Source organism: Rhinoraja longicauda, chromosome 6 (genome assembly GCF_053455715.1).
Source record: "Rhinoraja longicauda isolate Sanriku21f chromosome 6, sRhiLon1.1, whole genome shotgun sequence".
Classification (NCBI taxonomy): domain Eukaryota; kingdom Metazoa; phylum Chordata; class Chondrichthyes; order Rajiformes; family Arhynchobatidae; genus Rhinoraja; species Rhinoraja longicauda.
Window position 1 is genome coordinate 81,339,371 of NC_135958.1, and position 23,460 is coordinate 81,362,830.

General features: G+C 43.8%; 1 protein-coding gene across 6 annotated transcripts in view; it reads left to right on the plus strand.

Moving 5' to 3' along the window:
• LOC144594668 (C-Jun-amino-terminal kinase-interacting protein 4-like) overlaps nucleotides 1–23,460 on the plus strand; it is a 130,363-nt gene that overhangs the window by 17,828 nt on the left and 89,075 nt on the right. For all 6 annotated transcript variants that reach the window (XM_078401496.1, XM_078401499.1, XM_078401498.1 and 3 more), the window contains exons 2-3: nucleotides 1,724–1,844; nucleotides 21,793–21,863. In XM_078401496.1, the coding sequence (XP_078257622.1) occupies nucleotides 1,724–1,844; nucleotides 21,793–21,863 (192 nt within the window). The remainder of the gene's footprint in view (nucleotides 1–1,723; nucleotides 1,845–21,792; nucleotides 21,864–23,460) is intronic.

The window sequence follows — 23,460 nt, forward strand, 5'->3', positions numbered from 1 at the left end:
CTTTTATCCATCCTCCATAATTTCTTGTGTTATCAAAAGTCTAGTAATCATTGATCGAAAATGAACAATTGGCTCAGCATCAATTGCCATTTGTGTAAGAGTTTCAAATATCATCCACCCTTGGCATGCAGAGCTGTTTTCTGATTTCACTCGTGAAATGCTTGATTCTAAATTTTAGGCCATGTCCCCTCCTAGAGTTCAAATCAGCTGTTCAAGTTTGTCTTGGTAATATTAATTATCATCTTTAACCTAATGAAAACACCCTGTTACATAACTTTCAATAACTGCTCTCCTACTACGTGTTCGTGTAAATTGTCTGATTAATTATCACTCCCTCCAAAAACAACATCCATCCTTGTATCATGCCTGGGATTGTAAGAGGATTTGAGTACAGTAGCAAGGCCATCTTGCTGCAGCTGTACAAGGCCATGGGGAGGTCACATCTGCAACTTTGTGTGTTATTTTGGTCGTCACATTGAGGAAGGATGTTTTTAGCATTGAGGGAGTGCAACTCAAGGTTACCAGACTGCCCCTGGAATGGCAGAACTAATTAATGAGGAGTGGTTGAGTTGGTTTGACCAATATCCATGAGCGGGGATTGAACAGAAATCTATTAAATTCAACAGGGCAGACTCGCTACAGCAAGTGGGTATGTCATTGGAATAGAGATAAGGGGGAATTTCTTCACTCAAAATGGTAAACCAGTGCCATTCTCTATAACAAAAGGTAATGGAGACCAAGTCATTACATATATTCAAGAAGGAGGCAAATGCATTTTTTAATACTGAAGGATATTGGAGATGTTGGGAATGGGGTTCTGAAGGGGACGATGAGCAATAATTGTGATGAATGGTGGAGAAGACAGGAAGGGCAGAATACCCTGCTCCTGCTTCTGTTTTTGTTATGACTCACCAAACAAGATAAGGGCCGCAACCCAAAATGTCACCTATCCATGATCTCCAGAGATGCTGCCTGACCCGCTGAGTTACTCTGGCACTCTGTGAAACGTCACCTATCTATGTTCTCCACAGATGCTGCCTGACACGCTGAGTTACTCCAGCACTCTGTTGTACTCAATATTCCAGAATGTGCAATTCCTTGTAACTCCTTGCCTATTTGCTATGTTGGTCTCAACATGGACCACTATATTGTTCAAGTTAGCATCATGTTGGCAGCACCTGCTTTTGTTGGCTAAACCTCCAGTTTAAATTCTATTTGGAATATTTTGGAGGACCAAGAACCAAGAAATGCAATCTATCTCCAAATTAACCACCTGTAACCACACCTTATTGCCATTTCCCCACCCTTCACCTGTTACCCTTTCTTGGAGAATCTTCTAGTTTCAAGTGAAAGTAAATAAATTTTTCCAGAAACTTTCAAATAGTTGAATACAAATTAAGTCTGAGAAATCAGTCTTTTCTGAGGATTGCCCGCCTACTGATGATTGCCTAGGTTAAAATTATTGTATGATGTGATATTTCCAGTTATTAAACAGTTGAGCAGCTGTGAATGTGACTTTCTTAATGACAACTGGCCAGTGATACTGACTTTTTTTGTCTTCAGGATCACGCATATATATTTTTAACACAATACCCGTGTGAATTATTGTGACGTTTTAAGTTTGTTTCAGCTTTTTAAAAATCCCCATATTTATCTGATGTAATTGAAGTTGTTCTAACGACAATCAAAATCCTTACAACGTGTCTTTTCTCTTATGGTCTAGAAATTCATAGAGTTTGAAGACTCTCAAGAACAGGAGAAGAAGGACCTCCAGATTCGCGTCGAGGTGTTGGAGTCACAGACACGGCAACTTGAACTCAAGGCAAAAAATTATGCAGACCAGAGTAAGTGCACCGAGAATCAATCTCACTGTTACAATCTTAAATAGTACGGGGGTGCAGCAGGTCGGCTCGGTAGCGCAGCGGTAGAGTTGCTGCCTCACAGCGCTTGCAGCGCCAGAGACCCGGTTTCAATCCCGACTATAGGTGCTGTCTGTACGGTGTTTGTATATTCTCCCCGTGACCACGTGGGTTTTCTCCGAGATTTTCGGTGTCCTCCCACACTCTAAAGACGTATAGGTTTGTAGGTTAATTGGCTTGGTACAAGTGTAAATTGTCCCTAGCGTGTGTAGGATAATGGTAATGTGCGGGGATCGCTGGTCAGTGCGGACTTGGTGGGCCGAAGGACCTGTTTCCACGCTGTATCTCAAAACGAAACTAAGCTAGTATTCTAACATAGCTGCACCAAAAACTCATGGTAGAGACCAGAAAAGCATGTTATTCTTTTTTTTTCTTGTGGGAGACAAGTTACCATCAATTTCAGTACAGTACATCAAATTGTAACACTAATTTCTGTGAGGCTTCCTTTGACGATATCAAAGTAGATTAACGGATCTTACTGGACATAAGTTATCCTTTTGATTATTCTCATCTTGACAAAGAGACGGAAACTCAAAATAACGTGTCCTGGTGTAACTCAGCAGGTCAGGCAGCATCTCTGGTGAACATGGGGGGGGGAATAGGTGACTTTTCGGGTCTGACAAAGGGTTTGGATCTGAAACGTCACCTATCCATGTTCTCCTGAAATGCTGCCTAACCTGTTGAGTTACTCCAGCACTTTGTGTCCTTTTATGCATTAACCAGCATCTGCAGTTCCTTGTTTCTACAAAAGACGAATAGTGTTCTCTCCCATTTTCATCTCAGTGGTACAGTTTGGAGAAGTCATTATTCCTGACAAACTTTTCCCCTCTGTTCAAGGAAGCACACTCCTTGATATGCCATGATCCCTCAGGAACCATTAAATCTGCTTTTAACCCAAGTGGATCTGGTTTTGAAGGAGGGTCCACTCTAATCTTTTCCATCGGTGCTGGCTGACCGAGTGTCTCTGGCATTTGTGCTGCTGTTTTGATGTGGGTGATGGCTGCAAAGTGTTTGGTTATGGGAAATGCCGGAGTAGAGGTTAGTCCTGTTCCCAAGTGGTAGCAACACCTGTGTCTCAAGTAATGTAGTCATTAGGAAGTGCCTTGTGGTTTTTTCCACTCCCAACCGTCCTTTTAACCCACAACCACTTTTGGACCCCTGTTTATGAACCGTTGTAATTTGGCACATTAACCTGACAATAGAGTCACAGAGTGATTTAGTGTGGAAACAGGCCCCATGGCCCAAGTTGCCCACACTGGCCAACATGTTCCAGCCACACTAGTCCCACCTGCCTGCGTTTGGTTCATATCCCTCCAAACCCTGTCCTATCCAATGTGTGTACAGATTGATCAATTGATATTTTTCAGAAAAGAAGAACGACTGTCGGTAAAGTAGTTTTGAGGCAATTATTGATTCAGAGTTGGAAAAGTTAGAAGATGGAATTTTTAAAAAGGGGAGTGGCATGGAAAAAGGAGGAAAGAAACCAAAGTTGTCTAGTTGACACAGTTATTTTGATTACATGAGCAGGGACTGAATGCTAGTTAATCACAACTGAAGTGTGTAAGGCAAAACAAAAAAGGGCAGCTGAGAAAGTTGGCCTGAGGAGAAGCATGTAGTGCTTGCTTCTCCCCAGAGCAGTGGAATTCTGAAACAAAAGGGAATGCTTGCAAGCAGGTCAGTGGAGGGAGAAAAACAGTAATATTGCTGGTAGATAATCTTGCATCAATAATTTGGAGATACAGCATGGAAACAGGCACTTTGCCTCACCCAATCCACGCTGACCATCGATGACCCGTTCTTGCTCATTCTATGTCACCCCACTTTCTCATCCACTCCCGACACACCAGGGACAATTTACAAAGACCAATTTACCGACAAACCCACACGTCTTTGGGATCTGGGAGGAAACCGCAGCACCCAGAGGAAACCCACATAGTCACAGGGACAACGTACAAACTCCGCACAGACAGCGCCCGTGGTCAGGATGGAACCCGGGTTTCTGCTGCTGTAGGTTGGGGCTTAACCAGCTGCGCGACTGTACCACCAAATCTAGCCACCACGGGCACAAAGAAGACAAGCTGATTATCTGAAATTCAGTATCGAGTGCTGCGGGCTGCAACATGCCCATGTGGAGGAATGCTGTTCTCACATTTGCTTCTGTGCTTTATCAGGATCAGGGAGAACAATATAAATGCTGTCAGCTAAGCTCTGCCTCTTAAACAGTACACAAATAAATTGTCAGCTAATCTTCACTGTCATTGGCATTGCCTTTTTTACTGATTCCCTCCGGCTCTACAATTTAAGTACGCTCATAAACTCACTTTCCCGGTTGTGATGAACGATCTTTGACCTGAAATGTTATATTTGTTTAGAAACATAGAAAATAGGTGCAGGAGTAGGCCATTCTGCCCTTCGAGCCAGCACCGCCATTCAATATGATCATGGCTGATCATCCAAAATCAGTGCCCCGTTCCTGCTTTCTCCCCATATCCCTTGATTCTGTTAGCCCTCAGAGCTATATCTAACACTCTTTTGAATACATCCAGTGAATTGGCCTGCACTGCCTTCTGTGCAGAGAATTCCACAGATTCACAACTCTCTGAAGGAAAAAGTATTTCCTCATCTCGGTCCTAAATGGCCTAACCCTAATTCATAAACTGTGACCCCTGGTTCTGGACTCCCCCAACATTGGGAACATTTTTCCCTGCATCTAACCTGTCCAATCCCTTCAGAATTTTATATGTTTAGAAAAGATTCCCTCTCATCCTCCTAAATTCTAGAGAAAATAAGCCCAGTCGATCCATTCTCTCTCTCCACTGATACTGCCTGACTTGCTGAGTATTTCCAGCATTTTTCTTGCTTTATATCGAAGAACAGAAACCTGGCTAACATAACACAAAGCAAACTGTTGAAATAGTCTCGATTGTGGGGTGGTGGTGGTGAGGTCAGTATAGCAGCAGGTTTTGGGTTTGAGTTCCACTCCAGAAAGATCATATGATCAGATTATTTCTTTGAACTCTTGACGTCAAACCAAGGGCAGTTACCTCATGGAACTATTTGAACATGTTGGGCACGATATAAATATCAGTTGGAACACAATGCTCAAAGTCCACCATAGAGGCAGCAAATGGATACTGAGCAATATTTTGAAAGGTGGAAATAAGGAGTTGGATGGAACTGTTTTAGAAGGGAATTTGAGAGTGCTGTTTCTGAACTGTTGTGGCTGGCAATGGTAGTGTGAAGAGAGGATTGTGCAAGATGCTGGAATGTTTGGTACAGGCATGTGTATTGGGACGGGGATTTGTGGGGCTTGAGATCAGAGGCCGAGAGGGATGATCCCAAATTTATAAAAAGATGAATGAGCATGCAGATGGAAGATTTCCCCAAATAAATAGGAAACATCTGTAAATTGAGTGTAAATTGTAGATTGGAACATGTTGGAGCCATGGAGATCCTCAGAGGTTCATCGCATCACACCAATAAACACGGGTGCTTTGATAAGAATGTCAAAGGGTAAAATGAAATGAAATGAAATGAAATGCAATGGTCTGTATTTTTCTGAAAAGTGTTAAAATATTAAGTTCAATGAGTTGTTGGTGACCAGGTGCGTAGATTTCCACTTGGTGGGGTGTCTGGAATGCAGGGTCATAGACTGAATGAGGAGTTGGCCATTCAGTACAGGGATGAGAAACAATTTCTCCCAGAGTGTGATGAATCTTAGGAATTTTCAACCCAAGAGAAATGTGAAGGATCTATTGCTGAGTATATTATATTTAACAATAGACAATAGACAATAGGTGCAGGAGTAGACCATTCAGCCCTTCGAGCCAGCACCGCCATTCAATGCGATCATGGCTGATCACTCTCAATCAGTACCCCGTTCCTGCCTTCTCCCCATACCCCCTCACTCCGCTATTCTTAAGAGCTCTATCCAGCTCTCTCTTGAAAGCATCCAACGAACTGGCCTCCACTGCCTTCTGAGGCAGAGAATTCCACACCTTCACCACTCTCTGACTGAAAAAGTTCTTCCTCGTCTCCGTTCTAAATGGCCTACCCCTTATTCTTAAACTGTGGCCCCTTGTTCTGGACTCCCCCAACATTGGGAACATGTTTCCTGCCTCTAATGTGTCCAATCCCCTAATTATCTTATATGTTTCAATAAGATCCCCCCTCATCCTTCTAAATTCCAGTGTATACAAGCCTAATTGCTCCAGCCTTTCAACATACGACAGTCCCGCCATTCCGGGAATTAACCTAGTGAACTTACGCTGCACGCCCTCCATAGCACGAATATCCTTCCTCAAATTTGGAGACTAAAACTGCACACAGTACTCCAGGTGCGGTCTCACCAGGGCCCGGTACAACTGTAGAAGGACCTCTTTGCTCCTATACTCAACTCCTCTTGTTATGAAGGCCAACATTCCATTGGCTTTCTTCACTGCCTGCTGTACCTGCATGCTTCCTTTCAGTGACTGATGCACTAGGACACCCAGATCTCGTTGAACATCCCCTCTTCCTAACTTGACACCATTCAGATAATAATCTGCCTTTCTATTCCTACTTCCAAAGTGAATAACCTCACACTTATCTACATTAAACTGCATCTGCCATGTATCCGCCCACTCACACAACCTGTCCAAGTCACCCTGCAGCCTTTTTGCATCTTCCTCACAATTCACACTACCCCCCAGCTTAGTATCATCTGCAAATTTGCTAATGGTACTTTTAATCCCTTCATCTAAGTCATTAATGTATATCGTAAATAGCTGGGGTCCCAGCACCGAACCTTGTGGTACCCCACTGGTCACTGCCTGCCATTCCGAAAGGGATCCATTTATCCCCACTCTTTGCTTTCTGTCTGTCAACCAATTTTCTATCCATGTCAGTACCCTACCCCCAATACCATGTGCGCTAATTTTGCCCACTAATCTCCTATGTGGGACCTTGTCGAAGGCTTTCTGAAAGTCGAGGTACACCACATCCACTGACTCTCCCCTGTCAATTTTCCTAGTTAACCTACTGACTTCCACAACTATCTTGACTACACTTCTTCCCACCCTGTCTCCTGCAAAAAATCTATCCCCTACTCCCAATTCCTCCATCTACGCCGCATCTGCGCCCAGGATGAGGTGTTTCACATTAGGGCATCAGAGATGTCCTCATTCTTTAGGAAACTGGGCTTCCCCTCTTCCATTATAGATGAGGCTCTCACTAGGGCCTCCTCTATATCCGGTAGCTCCGCTCTTACTCACCGTCCCTCCATTCGTAACAAGGACATAATCCCCCTTGTCCTCACTTTCCACCCATCAGCCAGTGTATACAACAAATTATCCGCCAACATTTCCATCACCTCCAACGGGACCCCACCACTGGCCACATCTTCCCATCTCCTCCCCTTTCTGCTTTCCGCATAGACCGTTCCCTCGGTGACTCCCTGGTCCACTCGTCCCTTCCCACCCAAACCACCCCCATCCCAGGTACTTTCCCCTGCAACCGCAGGAGATGCAACACCTGTCCCTTTACCTCCCCCCTTGACTCCATCCAAGGACCCAAACAGTCTTTCCAGGTGAGGCAGAGGTTCACCTGCACCTCCTCCAACCTCATCTATTGTATCCGCTGTTCCAGATGTCAACTTCTCTACATCAGCGAGACCAAACACAGGCTCGGCGATCGTTTCGCTCAACACCTTTACTCAGTCCGCCTTTACCAACCTGATCTCTCAGTGGCTCAACACTTCAACTCCCCCTCCCACTCCCAGCCTGACCTGTCATGGGCCTCCTCCAGTGCCATAGTGAGGCCCACTGCAAATTGGAGGAACAGCACCTCATATTTCGCTTGGGCAGCTTGCACCGCAGCTGTATGAACATTGACTTCTCTAGCTTTAGATAGCTCCTCTGTCCTTCTCTTTCCCCTCCCTTTCCCAGTTCTCCCACTATCTTCCTGTCTCCAACTACATCCTTTCTTTGTCCCGCCCTCTCCTCTGACATCAGTCTGAAGAAGGGTCTCGACCCGAAACGTCACCCATTCCTTCTCTCCTGAGCCACTGAGTTACTCCAGCTTTTTATGATACTTTCGATTTGTACCAGCATCTGCAGTTATTTTCCTACACATATTTAGGATGGAAATAGATTTCTGTTCCATTGTGGAATTAAGGGAGATGTGCAGAAAGTGACACTTGTGTTAACAAATCAGCTGGGATTTTTGTATGGTGGTACAGGTACATGGTTCAAATGGCCTACTGCTGCTTCTATTTGTGCTTGCTTGTTTGTGATCAGCTGAAGGAGGAAGAGGTTTGGTGGTGGTGTCCCCTTTCAGGAACCACGTAGAAGCAAAATCCAAAGTATCATTAAAAAGGAAGTGAATAAATATTCTTATTTTAGGAAGAAACGGTTTGAACGGAAAGCAAAAAATATGTGAAACAACATAAAGACGGCTTTGTGTTATAAAATCCCACAATTAGGCAGTTCTGTATTTCACGTGCGTGTGATTTTAGCCCATGTGAGAGTTTTCTTGAAAGCGGTTATAGTGCAAATTTAAGCAGCTGCGATCTGACACTTCAACTGCAAGTGCGAACGGTAACTATGACAACATTAACTCTATGTGGGAAAAGTTCTGATGTCCCTCTTTGGTACAAGAAACATGAGCAGAGCTGAGATGTAGGACGCTGACTGACGAGAGTGCTCCCAACTGGCTCCTCGTGCCTGTATTTGCTAATGGAAAGAACTGGCTGGTTCGTGGCACTCTGCTCTTTCACAACAAGTGTAAAGCAATTCTCTTGTGAAAATGAAGATTGAATATACTCAGATATCTTTCAAAGTGCAATCGAGATCATCACTTGCCACGCGAAAATATTTTGTTGATTTCATTGGTCAATTACAGCAAGACTGATTGCCCGGCATTCTTGGCTGGGGCTTTGATGGTGGGAACGAGCAGGGTTCCCAGACCAGTGACTGCACAAAATGGAGCTAAGAATGCAAATGCTTTTTAGGCAACACGCACAAAGTAACTGCTTTGCCCTAACTTGCACGATTTGCAGTCGTCTTATAACGATATTATAGACCTGGTGTTAATATTAAATTCTAATTGCTGAAAAATAATGTTGGAATCGGGTTAATTTTAAGTTGATTTGATATCTGTATTTTTAATTGCTTAACAGATCCTCTGTTCATGATTTAGAATGTGCAAATCACTTTTTCTCCTTCCATTTACCTGATGGTCACTGGGCCATTGTTCCTATTTAAAATACTTTAACTCCCCCTCCCATTCCCACACTGACCTTTCTGTTCTGGGCCTCCTCCATTGTCAGAGTGAGACCCAGCATAAATTGGAGGAGCAGCACCTCATATTCCGCTTGGGCAGCTTACACCCCAGCGGAATGAACATTGACTTCTCTGACTTCAAGTAACCCTTGCTTTCTCTCTCTCCATCCCCTCCCCTTCCCAGTTCTACGACCAGTCTTACTGTCTCCCACAAAATTTTATTTCTTTGCTTTGTTACTTTCTCCCAACTAACAATGATCTATTCTACATTTTCCTTGAACTTCCTTCTCTTTGTCCTGTTTCACACCTTACACATCCTTGTAAATACACTAACGTATCTATGTACCACCCACTGCCCTGACATCAGTCTGAAGAATGGTCTCAACCGGAAACGTCACCCAGTTCTTCTGTCTGAAGCAGGGTCTCAACCCGAAACGTTACCCATTACTTCTCTCCAGAGATGCTACCTGTCCCGCTTAGTTGCTCCAGCATATTGTGTCTATCTTTGATTTAAACCAGCATCTGCAGTTCCTTCCTACACACATTGTTCCTCATCATTACAGCAACTCCTGCATTATGGCCATTTGGGAAATAGAAATTTGCTCTCACATAATTATCAAATCGCCACCCTGAAATTTGTGATACTAAATGAAATTCACTCCTGAAATTCATATTGCTACTTTTGCTGTTTTATAATGTTTCTCCTTCGTCCAATATTCCACATTGCATCCTTCCAGGAGCTGTGTACTCTGAGAACGTGACACATGCATAATCATCAGAGCTTCTGTCATGTCCTTGGTGCCACTTCACTGTCTGGGCCCACAGTTTGGAATTCTCCTCTCGTATCTCTGCATCTATCTCATCTCTTTTGAAATAGTGCTTCAAACTAGTTCTGACAAAGTTGTTTCTCATCTGTCCGAATCTTTGACTTGGTGTTTCGATTTGTCTTATAGACAATAAACAATAGATAATAGGTGCAGGAGTAGGCCATTCAGCCCTTCGAGCCAGCACCGCCATTCAATGCGATCATGGCTGATCACTCTCAATCAGTACCCCGTTCCTGCCTTCTCCCCATACCCCCTCACTCCGCTATCCTTAAGAGCTCTATCCAGCTCTCTCTTGAAAGCATCCAACGAACTGGCCTCCACTGCCTTCTGAGGCAGAGAATTCCACACCTTCACCACTCTCTGACTGAAAAAGTTCTTCCTCATCTCCGTTCTAAATGGCCTACCCCTTATTCTTAAACTGTGGCCCCTTGTTCTGGACTCCCCCAACATTGGGAACATGTTTCCTGCCTCTAATGTGTCCAATCCCCTAATTATCTTATATGTTTCAATAAGATCCCCCCTCATCCTTCTAAATTCCAGTGTATACAATCCCAATCGCTCCAGCCTTTCAACATACGACAGTCCCGCCATTCCGGGAATTAACCTAGTGAACCTACGCTGCACGCCCTCCATAGCACGAATATCCTTCCTCAAATTTGGAGACCAAAACTGCACACAGTACTCCAGGTGCGGTCTCACCAGGGCCCGGTACAACTGTAGAAGGACCTCTTTGCTCCTATACTCAACTCCTCTTGTTATGAAGGCCAACATTCCATTGGCTTTCTTCACTGCCTGCTGTACCTGCATGATTCCTTTCATTGACTGATGCACTAGGACACCCAGATCTCGTTGAACTCCCCCTCCTCCTAACTTGACACCATTCAGATAATAATCTGCCTTTCTATTCTTACTTCCAAAGTGAATAACCTCACACTTATCTACATTAAACTGCATCTGCCATGTATCCGCCCACTCACACAACCTGTCCAAGTCACCCTGCAGCCTTATTGCATCTTCCTCACAATTCACACTACCCCCCAGCTTAGTATCATCTGCAAATTTGCTAATGGTACTTTTAATCATACTTTGTCATACTTCTGTGAAGAATTTTGCTTTCATGGAGTAAGATGTGACGTTTTCCAATTAGTCTTCTCTGCAACAGTGGGAATCAAATAAACTGTGAAAGTTCAAAACAATAAAGCAAATTGTTGATCTAATTGAGATGTGAAGAAAATTGTAATGCTTTGAACTGGAGCTTGCTTATTCGTTTGCCAAATAAAATTACAATTATTAATTGGATATTTTTCTGTGAAAGGTGAATCAATGAATACTATCTGATCACCTCTTCCATTGCAAGTAATACTGTTCCATTTACTGAAGTAAAAGCAGACCTAATGCGTGTTATTCTTGTCCCAGGTCACTGTCAGCCCTTTGTGTCTGCCTGTTTAATAGCTCCCAGTTTAAAACTTGACATACTTTGAAGTGGAGCTTTCTTTGCTGGGTTTACTGTTGTACAGGTTTCCAGCCACATATTTAAATGTAATAATGTGGAAATGCCAAATCTGCATCTCCTGGTAACCTCATCATAAACAACATTCGTCTCTGGGCTATCAGGTAAATAGACATGCAAGTGAAGTAGAAAGTTGGTCTTTAGTATCTGAAAGCCTTAGCAAATTACCTTTTCGTAACACTTGCTAAAAGTGATAGTTAATGAGTATTCCACAACTAGGGTAGGGATCTGGTTCGGGGTGATGTCAGACAGGAGAGATTGCAGATATACGAATCTGCATCAAAACGAGAACGGCTAGACGTTAATGATTCTGTTTGGGTGGATATTGGCACCCATCCAGAATTATTTTCTTGTCTAATTCTGATTGTTCCTGTTCTCACTGACTTGATTATATCCTAACCCTCCGAGATGGGGAATCAAAGCAAAGGACCAAGTAGCAGCAGAAGAGGTCTTTGTGAATAAATCTTGTTTGACAGTGTTCCGACAGTGGGCAGACTGGACGTGGAACTATTGATGTGCATGTTTGACCATAATCCTGTTGAATTGAACCGTGATCTTTAAGGAACTGAATGGCCTAAAAAAGAAGGTTGACACAAAATGCTAGAGTAACTCAGCAGGACGGGCAGCATCTCCGGATAGAAGGAATGGGTGACGTTTTGGGTTGAGACCATTTTTCAGACTCGGGCCAAAAAAAAGTACTGGAGATACTCAGCGGGTCAGGTAGCATCTGTGGCGAGAAATGGACAGTTGATATTTCGGGTTGGGACCATTCTTCAGGCTGAATGGCCTGCTTAGATTTTCATATTTTGCTTGAACTGTGCTTAAAGATGTAAACAAAAAGTCTATGTTCCAAAGTGTTGAAAAATGTTGCTATTTTAATGACTTTTCCCAAACTACACGCCCTTCCTCTTCCCCTCCTAAGAAGCTTAAGCTTAACATTACTGCAATGCCACAACTGCTGAAAGATGTGCATTGTTCAGCAAGTGACCTGTCAATCTAAAATTCATTATTTAGATCCATAAATTAATTTTTCCTGCACTTCTGGATCAGCAGCTGAAGCAAGAATGTTGCTTGCAATTTAAGCTTCTGTGTTCCCGTTCTAATTTATGAACAGTCAATCTACTATAATGCAGTCAGGCTAAAACAGAACATTCTCGCGCAGTGTATGTTATTGTGCTGTCTCGTTATAACCTTGATAAATCTGGAAGGATTAATTGTTCTCCACAGTAGTCAAAATGTGCATCTGCTTCTGGCGTTTACCATAGCCATTTTGATTGAAAAGTAGGTGGAGAGAAAGTGTAACCAAAAAAACAGTTGGTTCTGCTTTTTGAAAAGCAATTTAGAAGGCATGTAATTACCCCAGACTTTAAATAGTTTTGTTTTTTTGTTGATTAATGCCTTCTGAATCACTTTAGGATGACTCGTATAGATATTTTCATCTTTCATATTTTTAAATCTCAGTAGTACGTCAGTAGGTTGTAGGGAGGAGCAGGAGAACTTATCTCTACCTACCTCGACTCCATCCTATCCCCCCTGGTTAAATCCCTCCCCACCTACGTCCAAGACACCTCACACGCTCTCCATCTCCTTGATAACTTCCGGTTCCCAGGCCCCCACTCCCTCATCTTCACCATGGATGTCCAGTCACTCTACACTTCCATCCCCCACAAGGATGGTCTCGAAGCCCTCCGTTTCTTCCTCGACCGTAGAACCAGCCAATCCCCATTGACCAACACTCTCCTCCGCCTAGCAGAGCTGGTTCTTACCCTCAACAACTTCTCCTTTGACTCCTCCCACTTCCTCCAAACCAGAGGCGTAGCTATGGGCACTCGCATGGGCCCTAGCTATGCCTGCCTCTTTGTCGGGTACGTCGAACAATCCCTGTTCCAGACGTACACTGGCCCCATCCCCGAACTCTACCTCCGCTACATCGACGACTGCATTGGTGCTACCTCTTGCACCCATGCAGAACTCACTGACTTCATACACTTCACCTCCAATTTCCATCCTGCCCTTAAATATACCTGGACTATCTCTGACATCTCCCTCCCGTTTCTGGACCTCATCATCTCCATCACAGGAGACAGACTAGTGACGGACATTTACTATAAACCCACTGACTCGCACAGCTATCTGGACTACACTTCTTCCCACCCGGTCCCCTACAAAAAGTCTATCCCCTACTCCCAATTCCTCCGTCTACGCCGCATCTGCGCCCGGGATGAGGTGTTTCACACTAGGGCTTCCGAGATGTCCTCGTTCTTCAGAAAACAGGGCTTCCCCTCCTCCATTATAGATGAGGCTCTCACTAGGGTCTCTTCTACATCCCGCAGCTCCGCTCTTGCTCCCCCTCCCCCCACTCGCAACAAGGACAGAATCCCCTTCGTTCTCACCTTCCACCCCACCAGCCAGCGGATCCAACATATCATCCACCAACATTTCCGTCACCTACAACGGGACCCCACCACTGGCCATATCTTCCCATCCCCTCCCCTCTCTGCGTTCCGCAGAGACCGTTCCCTCCGTAACTCCCTGGTCCACTCGTCCCTTCCTACCCAAACCGCCCCAACCCCGGGCACTTTCCCCTGCAACCGCACGAGATGCAACACCTGTCCCTTTACCTCCCCCCTCAACTCCATCCAAGGACCCAAACAGTCTTTCCAGGTGAGACAAAGGTTCACCTGCACCTCCTCCAACCTCAACTATTGCATCCGCTGCTCTAGATGTCAACTTATTTACATCGGCGAAACCAAGCGCAGGCTCGGCGATCGCTTCGCTGAACACCTGCGCTCGGTCTGCATTAACAAAACTGATCTCCCGGTGGCTGAGCACTTTAACTCCCCCTCCCATTCCCAGTCTGACCTTTCTGTCATGGGCCTCCTCCAGTGCCATAGTGAGGCCCACCGGAAATTGGAGGAACAGCACCTCATATTTCGCCTGGGCAGTTTGCAACCCGGTGGTATGAACGTCGACTTCTCCAACTTTAGATAGCTCCTCTGTCCCTCCCTTCCCCTCCTCCTTCCCAGATCTCCCTCTATCTTCCTGTCTCCACCTATATCCTTCCTTTGTCCCGCCCCCCTGACATCAGTCTGAAGAAGGGTCTCGACCCGAAACGTCACCCATTCCTTCTCTCCCGAGATGCTGCCTGACCTGCTGAGTTACTCCAGCATTTTGTGAATAAGTAGGTTGTAGGGTATTGGCTTGGTATAAGTGTAAATTGTCACTAGTTTGTGTAGGATAATGTTGATATGCAGGGATCGTTGGTCAGTGCACCGAAGGGCCTGTTTCAACACTGTTTCTCTAAACTAAACTAAAAACTAAACTTCAGTTGACATTACGACCTCATTGGCTATAACATTTAAGGGGATATTGGAGTAATCAAGTTCCTGAACAAGTATGCAGACATCTTAATCTTGGACGTGTTAAAATCTCCCCATAGCAGCAATGGAATTTAAATTTTATTAAATATACCGTAAGTCTCAGTGATGGTGTCAATGAAACTACAGATTGTTGTAGCCGTCAGTTTTGCTGATTTCTTCCAGCAAGAAATTTTTGTTTGCTAACTTTTTTGAAACTGCAGCTGTAAACGATTCCTGAGTCACCAGGTTTGAGATGATTCCATGCCAACTGCCTGTATCTATATACCGAAGATAGACACAAAAAGCTGGAGTAACTCAGCGGGACAGGCAGCATCTCTGGAGAGAAGGAATGGGTGACGCTTCGGGTCGAGACCACCTATATACCACCTATTCTGGCAATGAGCCAGCCTACAAGTCTCAGTTGCCTCGGTTACAGAAAATAATACCTTGAAGATATTTAAAATCTGAAATAATAACAAACTATAGGGAACACTCGGCAGGTAAGGCAGCATCTTTGGAGGGCAATGGTTCTTCAATGTGAAACATTAACTCTATGTCTCTTTCCATTGTTGCTGCTTGACCTGCCAATAGTTTTCAGCAGTTTATTGCCACAATTGCACATTTTGAAGGCTCTGGTAAAACTGGTTTTTAAAATAACTGAGGAATGTTTGTCACAAATTGCAATGCAGTGCAGTCTAACCTCCCCTCTTTCTACTTGTCAGTTTGAGCTCACTCAAAGTGTTGACACTATTCCATCCTGCCCCAAGCTCTGCATGCTTTCCCGGGTTGAGGGGAGGCTAGGCAGACTGGTCCTTCACCCATTTGAATGTTGGAGAATCAGAGGTAACCTCTTGAAATATAGAATGTATTTTGGAGCTTGACAGAATGGGTACAGAGGTGACATTTCCATTGGTTACGTGCCGAGAACCAGGGGTCACAGTCTCGAAACGGAAAGAGTATCAACCAAAGACGCCACGTGGCAATGGTACTTTGTACACCAGAGGCTTCATGTAAAGTTTATTTTTGGGGAAAAAATTGGTTCTCTCCAAGTTAATAGGTTTCCTTCATTTAATTTACATTAGAAGCAACTGTTTTTGAGGCTGGAGGCGAAGCAGATACAACTGAAGGACTGGTGTTGTACATGATCCAGCAGCTGACTTTTTGAAGTCTAGGTTTGTGCCATGTGAATACCGGATGAATACTGCTCTTTTATACCTCTTTTATAAAGAAAATACATCTTAGACATCTCCTCTCAAGCCTGAACTTTCTCAGTTCTGTATAGTATCTTGTATTAACTATTTTGTTTAAGATGCTATAAATGTTAACTATAATCCACACTGTTAACCATAATTTTATTTTATTTCTGAAGCAATAAAGGGATTTACTGTTTCAAAAAAAAAACCCGCAGTGACCAAATTCTCCTCCAGTTATTATTTTAGTTTTGGCCAATCTGTTTATCCTCTAGGAGCTGTAAATGCTGGAATCTTGAGCAAAACACAGTGCTGGAGGTACTCGGCGCACCAGGCAGCATCTGTGGAGGGAATGGACAGTTGACGTTTCGTTTCAGGTCTGAAGAAGTGTCCTGACCCGAAATATCTCGTGTCCAATCCCTCCGCAGATGCTTCCTGGCCCACTGAGTTCCTCCAGCACTTTGTAGTTTGTTATTTATCCTTAACCTTTGCGCCACTGCTTTCCGTGATCTGGGACCAAGGGCTGTGCATTGGGGAATGGGAGAGTGGAAGTAGCTTTGGTCGGTGTGGGCGCATAAATAAAACTCTGGCACTCACTGAGTATTGCACTAAAATGTTTGGATCCCATGATTAAGATTCAATGTCACAAAACATCTTGCTGGTGCAAGTGTTTTTCCAATTGAGTCACTGCAATCATTCAGTATGTTATGCTATTCCTGTAGATTTAATTGAACTCATTTTCACTGCACTTGCTGCATAACATGCAGTATGTACTCGGCAGATCAGGTAGCACCCATGCAATGGAAAGCAGCTAATGCTGGTGATCAATCATCTTTGACTACTGATCGAAGATAATTGACCTGAAATATGAACTCTTTCACTACTTATTGTCCAACCTGCTAAACATTTCCAGCATTTTCTGTTTCATTGAGTATAGGATTAGGTATTGTAAGACAATAACTGCAGATGTTGGTACAAATCGAAGGTATTTATTTCACAAAATGCTGGAGTAACTCAGCAGGTCAGGCAGCATCTCAGGAGAGAAGAAATGGGTGACGTTTCAGGTCGAGACCCTTCTTCAGTCTGTTATTCCCCAGCATTTTGTGAATAAATATAGGATTAGGTATAGTAGTTGGGATGTTACGCTACAGTTGTACAGGACATTGGTGAGGCCATCATTTGTGTACAGTTTTGATTACGCTGCTACAGGAAAGATGTTATTAAGATGGAAAGAGTATGAAGAAGATTTACTAAGAATGTTGCCAGGCCTCGAGGGCCTGATTTATGAGAGGTTTGGTGCTAGGACTTTGTTTTTTTGGAGCGCAGGAGACTGAGCGATGATCTTATAGGGGTGTAGAAAATCATAAGGGATTAGATAGGATGAAACCACACAGTCTGTTTCCCAGGGTTGGGAAATCAAGAACTAGAAAACATTGGTTTAAGGAGAGAGAGGATAGATTTGGGCCTTTTGGAAGGGTGGGCTGAAAGATGGTAGATGGAGTTTAATGCTGATAAGTGTGAGGTGCTGCATTTTGGTAGGACAAATCAAAATAGGACGTACAGGGTAAATGGCAGGGAATTGAGGAATGCAGTGGAACAGAGGGATCTGGGAATAACTGTGCATTGTTCCCTGAAGGTGGAATCTCATGTGGATAGGGTGGTGAAGAAGGCATTTGGTATGCTTGCCTTTATAAATCAGAGCATCGAGTATAGAAGTTGGGATGTGATGTTGAAATTGTACAGGGCATTGGTGAGGCCGAATCTGGAGTATGGTGTGCAGTTCTGGTCGCCAAATTATAGGAAAGATGTCGACAAAATGGAGAGGGTACAGAGGAGATTTACTAGAATGTTGCCTGGGTTTCAGCACTTGAGCTACAGAGAGAGGTTGAACAGGTTGGGTCTTTATTCTTTGGAGCGTAGAAGGTTGAGGGGGGACTTGATAGAGGTTTTTAAAATTTTGAGAGGGACGGACAGATTTGACGTGGGTAGGCTTTTCCCTTTGAGAGTGGGGAAGATTCCAACAAGGGGACATAGCTTCAGAATTGAGGGACAAAAATTTAGGGGTAACATGAGGGGTAACTTCTTTACTCAGAGGGTGGTGGCTGTATGGAATGGGCTTCCGGTGGAAGTGGTGCAGGCTGGCTCGATTTTATTATTTAAGAGTAAATTGGATAGGTATATGGATAAGAGGGGATTAGAGGGTTATGGTCTGAGTGCAGGTAGATGAGACTAGGTCAGGGAGAGTGGTCGGCGTGGACTGGAAGGGCCGAACGGGCCTGTTTCCGTGCTGTAGTTGTTATATGGTTATGGTTATTTAACATGAAGCTGAGGGGTGTGGAGCTGCCAGAGGAAGTGGTAGAGGCAGTACAATAACATATTTAAAAGGCATTTGAACAAGTACATGGATAGGAAAGGTTTAGATGGTACAGGTCACATCTTGGTCAACAAGGAGGAGTTGGTGAGTGGCCGTTTGGTGCTGCTTTACTTAATGACGTGATTTCTTGGGTCCCATGATTTCTCTTTGGGATGACTCCAACTTGTTGATTGCAGGGAAGGGAAGTGGCAGAATTGAGAGTTTGTGCCTAATGTAACATCATGCAACACAAGATTTTAAAAATGATTACCGTGAAATTGTCCGTTTTGTTGCCGTCATGTGGCATGCTTTATCTTGTTAAATTCAAATTAAATATTCTAGATTGAACTGGTTTGTAATATCCAGTAAAACCCTCATTACCTGCAGTCCAATTGTTCAGAAATCCCAATGGCTTGGCATTTGTGTCACCATGTGTTGATTCCTGCCCCATTTCCCACATTCCCATTAACCTGCTAGGTTCATGTGAAGGTTTATTCCATTCCTTTATAACATGTACAAAATAAAATGAAATAAAAATATATGTTGGTTATTGATGGAAGTAATGTCCTGTGATCCACAAAATCTGCTCGCCTGGCACCACAATTCCTCAGGCTGCTGCATTATCGTAGCATGTTTCCTTTCCATGTTCTCTTGGTAACAATGTATTTTCTGTGAAATGTGGCAGCCCTTCTTGTCTGGGAAACTCCAACATGTATGTTCCTTCAGTGTTGGTTGAGGACATTGTCTGGCCTGGACTTAGGAGTGCTGCTGTTCAAATGAGTGCCCTGCAAATGATATTTTCAAATTTCATGCATTTCCAGGTATATCTAGTTCTAGTATTTCCAAGATATCAGCATCCTAGGTAACCCTCCAGATTAAAAAGGACTTGCTTCCACTCCAGTTCTGAGATGTTGACTGGACTGAGTTCTTGTGATGCAGCCTGACCATCCAACACTGCCAAGCATTTGGGTCAGTGGCAAGTAGGTCCAAGATGTTTGGAGAATCGAGGGATTGTTCTATGAGGAATGATTGTGACTCCATTCACTGTCAGTAAAAACAATAAGAGGCAATCTTATTAAAACATAGATTTTTGGTCTATACTGGATAAATGCCAAGAGGTTGTCTCCTCTCATGGGAGCATCCAGAGCTGGAGAGCTCATCTTGGGTGGCAGCCCCTCCCTACCTCACCTCAGTCTTAAATGCCCTCAAAGTAAGGGGGCTGCCACCTGGGACTGAGGTGATGAAGATTTTGTTTCTGAGGGTTGTGAGTCTGCATTTGCTGAAAGAAGGTTCCTGCATGATGTAGCAGTGTTGGCAACCCACTTCACAAAAGTCGCAATCAATATTCTGAAATGTCTAAATATGAATAGCTGGTGGAAGGAATGTATTAGTAATCTGGTTAAAGTACGCAGCTTTGGGTGTGGCGTATGTTGTAAATAGTGAGCAACTTGCAATAATTATCATGCAACATCTGATTCATTGCTGACTAACCAGAATACACAGGTCAATAAAATGAAGGGAAATCTCCAGATGTTTTCCATATCGGTGTCTCTTTGCTCCATTTCATAGTATGAGTGATTGTTATTTATACTTGCAACATTAGATTTTTTTTAACGCAAATTAATTTTAGCACACAGAGTTTGTTCATTAAGTTATCCACTTTGGTGGCAAGAACAGGAAGGCAGATTATTATCTGAATGGTGTCAGATCAGGAGAGGGGAGGTGCAATGAGACCTGGGTATGCTTGTACATCAGTCACTGAAAGTAAGCATGCAAGTACAGCAGGCAGTGAAGAAAACCAATGGCATGTTGGCCTTGATTACGAGAGGATTTGATTAGAGGAACAAGGAAGTCCTACTGCAGTTGTACTGTGCCCTGGTGAGACCGCACCTGAAGTATTGTCTACAATTTTGGTCTCCTAATTTGAGGAGGGATGTTATTGCTCTTGAGGGAGTGCAGCATAGGTTCACCAGGTTAATTCCCAGGTTGGTGGGACTGGTGTCTGATGAAAGAATGGGTCGACTGGGCCTGTATTCACAGGAATTTAGAAAGATGACAGGGATCTTATAGAAACATAAAATTCTTAGAGGATTGGACAGGCTAGATACAGGAAAAATGTTCCCAATGTTGGAGTCCAGAGCCAGGGGTCATAGCTTAAGAATTAAGGGATAGGCCATTTTGGACTGAGATGAGGAAAAACGTTTTCACCCAGAGAGTTGTGAAACTGTGGAATTCTCTGCCACAGAAGACAGTGGAGGCCAATTCGCTGGATGTTTTCAAGAGAGAGTTAGATTTAGCTCTGAAGGCTAAAGGAATCGAGGGATATAGGGAGAAAGTAGGAACGGGGTACTGATGTTGGATAATCAGCTATGATCATATTGAATGGTGGCGCTGGCTCGAAGGGCCGAATGGCCTACTTTTCCACCTATTTTCTGTGTCATATGGTAGTACACCTGCTGAAACCAGGACAGAATCTGGTACATGCACGCTTACAGCGATACGTTGATAATATGCCATAAACTCTTTGTCCTTTCCTGGTTCCAAGTGGTTTTTGTTTCTGAAAGTCAAGTCAAGTTTATTTGTCACATACACATACACGATGTGCAGTGAAATGAAAGTGGCAATGCCTGCGGATTGTGCACAAAAAAGAATTACAGTTACAGCATATAAATAAAGTTAATAAAGTTACTATAGTGTAGACAAAATTTAGTCTCTGGAGTTATAAAAGTTGACAGTCCTGATGGCCTATGGGAAGAAACTCCGTCTCATCCTCTCCGTTTTCACAGCGTGACAGCGGAGGCGCTTGCCTGACCATAGCATCTGGAACAGTCCGTTACTGGGGTGACAGGGGTCCCTCATAATCTTACTTGCTCTGGATCTGCACCTCCTGATGTATGATGTATAATAAAAACTGACATCACAAATTCAGTTTGTCACTTCTACTTCATCCAGCAAAGAATGTGAGTGTGAGGTTGTACACTTTAGCCATTGGATATAGGAAAATAACTGCAGATGCTGGTACAAATCGAAGGTATTTATTCACAAAATGCTGGAGTAACTCAGCAGGTCAGGCAGCATCTCGGGAGAGAAGGAATGGGTGACGTTTTGGGTCGAGACCCTTCTTCAGACTGACCATGGGATATGCTATCAATGGTCCACAAGACTGAAATTGGTGTAATGAGGTATAGGTAGAAAGCATTTGGCAGTTTTTTACATGTTCAATGTTGCATGCAGTTTTTGACATTTTTATTCTCCCATTTAGCTAAAAATTACGTTAAAGTTATTTTCTGGTTGTTGGTTTTGCAGCTGAATAGGATAACTGGATTTGTTGCTGGCAGTTTCGTTTGGCAATCTAATGTTTTTCTTGTTCCCTAGTTGGCAGGTTGGAGGAGAGAGAGTCGGAACTCAAGAAAGAATACAATGCACTTCATCAAAGGCATACAGAGGTAAGAGGATGCGTGAAATTGAACAGTCCTGTTTATATTTGTTGTGCAATTTAATTTGGTTATTTTTGATGATGGGAGAAAAATTGCATTGTGTATTTAGCTGTTCGATGTCCTGAGACGTTTCATTTGCTTGTTCCTGTTGTTGATCAGCCAGTTCGGTGCTCTGTTTCTTGGCAAAGAGATGAATCTGGAGTTGATTTTTGGAGGTATGATTGTGAGCTAAACCTTGGCCTCGTCATCATGTGAATGCTGTACAGTGCTGTGTGATCTTTAACCTCCAGTCATCAAAAAGGCGTTGATGATGACATTTACGTTAAAATATCACCACTCTTCAAAATAGTGCCCTGGAATCCCAAGGATTCTGTGGTTAACTGGTCTCTCGAGAGGAGGGTCTTCCAGCAGCGGGGTACTCCCTGAATACCTGTGGAATTCTCTGCCTCAGAAGGCAGTGGAGGCCAATTCTCTGAATCCATTCAAGAGAGAGCTAGATAGAACTCTTCAGGATAGCGGTCAGGGGGTATGGGGAGAAGGCAGGAACGGGGTACTGATTGAGAATGATCAGCCATGATCACATTGAAGGTCTCGAAGGGCCGAATGGCCTACTCCTGCACCTATTGTCTACCCCACTGAAATGTCACTGGTGAGCATGGCTGCCTCAACTGTACTGACCTGGTTTCAGTCTCTGCCTCGCTGTTGTGTCTGGAGTTTGCATCTTCTTCCTCCAACCATGTCGCTTTCCTTATTATCGGAAGATCAAACGTTATAGGAGCAGAATTAGGCCATTCAGCCCATCAAGTCTACTCCACCTCTCAAGGTTGCAGAGATGGTAGTCTGTCTAATCGGCTTCTGTAAAGTACCCCTTGTGCAGATACATGGAAGGAGAATCAGAGTGAAGTTAATGGGTTGTGAAAAAGAATTGGTTACAGGGAAGTAAGTGGGTGAATGAGATTGAAGTGACTTTCTGCATGGATTTGCTGGGGCATGTAGCCACCACTGTGCTGTCAGAAAAAATGAGGTAGCCAATCAAAACTGTTGCCCAATGTGGAGAAAGTGGCTCCATGTTACCGACAAAGATGGACATGCAAAATGAGGTTGATTAAAAAATCTGGAGTAACTCAGTGGGACAGGCAGCATCTCTGGAGAGAAGGAATGGGTGACGTTTCCAGTCAAGACCCTTCTTCAGACTGGTTAGGGTGTCTGCCCCACTGAGTTACTCCAGCTTGCCCCTCTCACCATAAACCTGTGACCTTGATTTTTTGATTCCCCTACGCTAGGTAAAAGACTCTGCATTCACTCTGTTCCCCTACTTGTGATTTTGTACACCTCCATAAGATCACCCCTCGGCCTCCTACACCCCAAGGAATGAAGTCCTGGCCTGGCCAACTTCTCCCTATAGCTCAGACCCTCCAGCCCTGTAAACCTCCTTGTACCTGATTTACATATGAAAATAATGTTGAGGTATTGGCATTGATTTATTAATGTCGCGTATACTGAGATACAGAGATAAACTTTGTTGGCATGCTATCAGTCAAATAATACTGTACATGAGTACAATCTAGCAATACACAAGTACGACAGGTAGTGTAAAGAGAAAAAT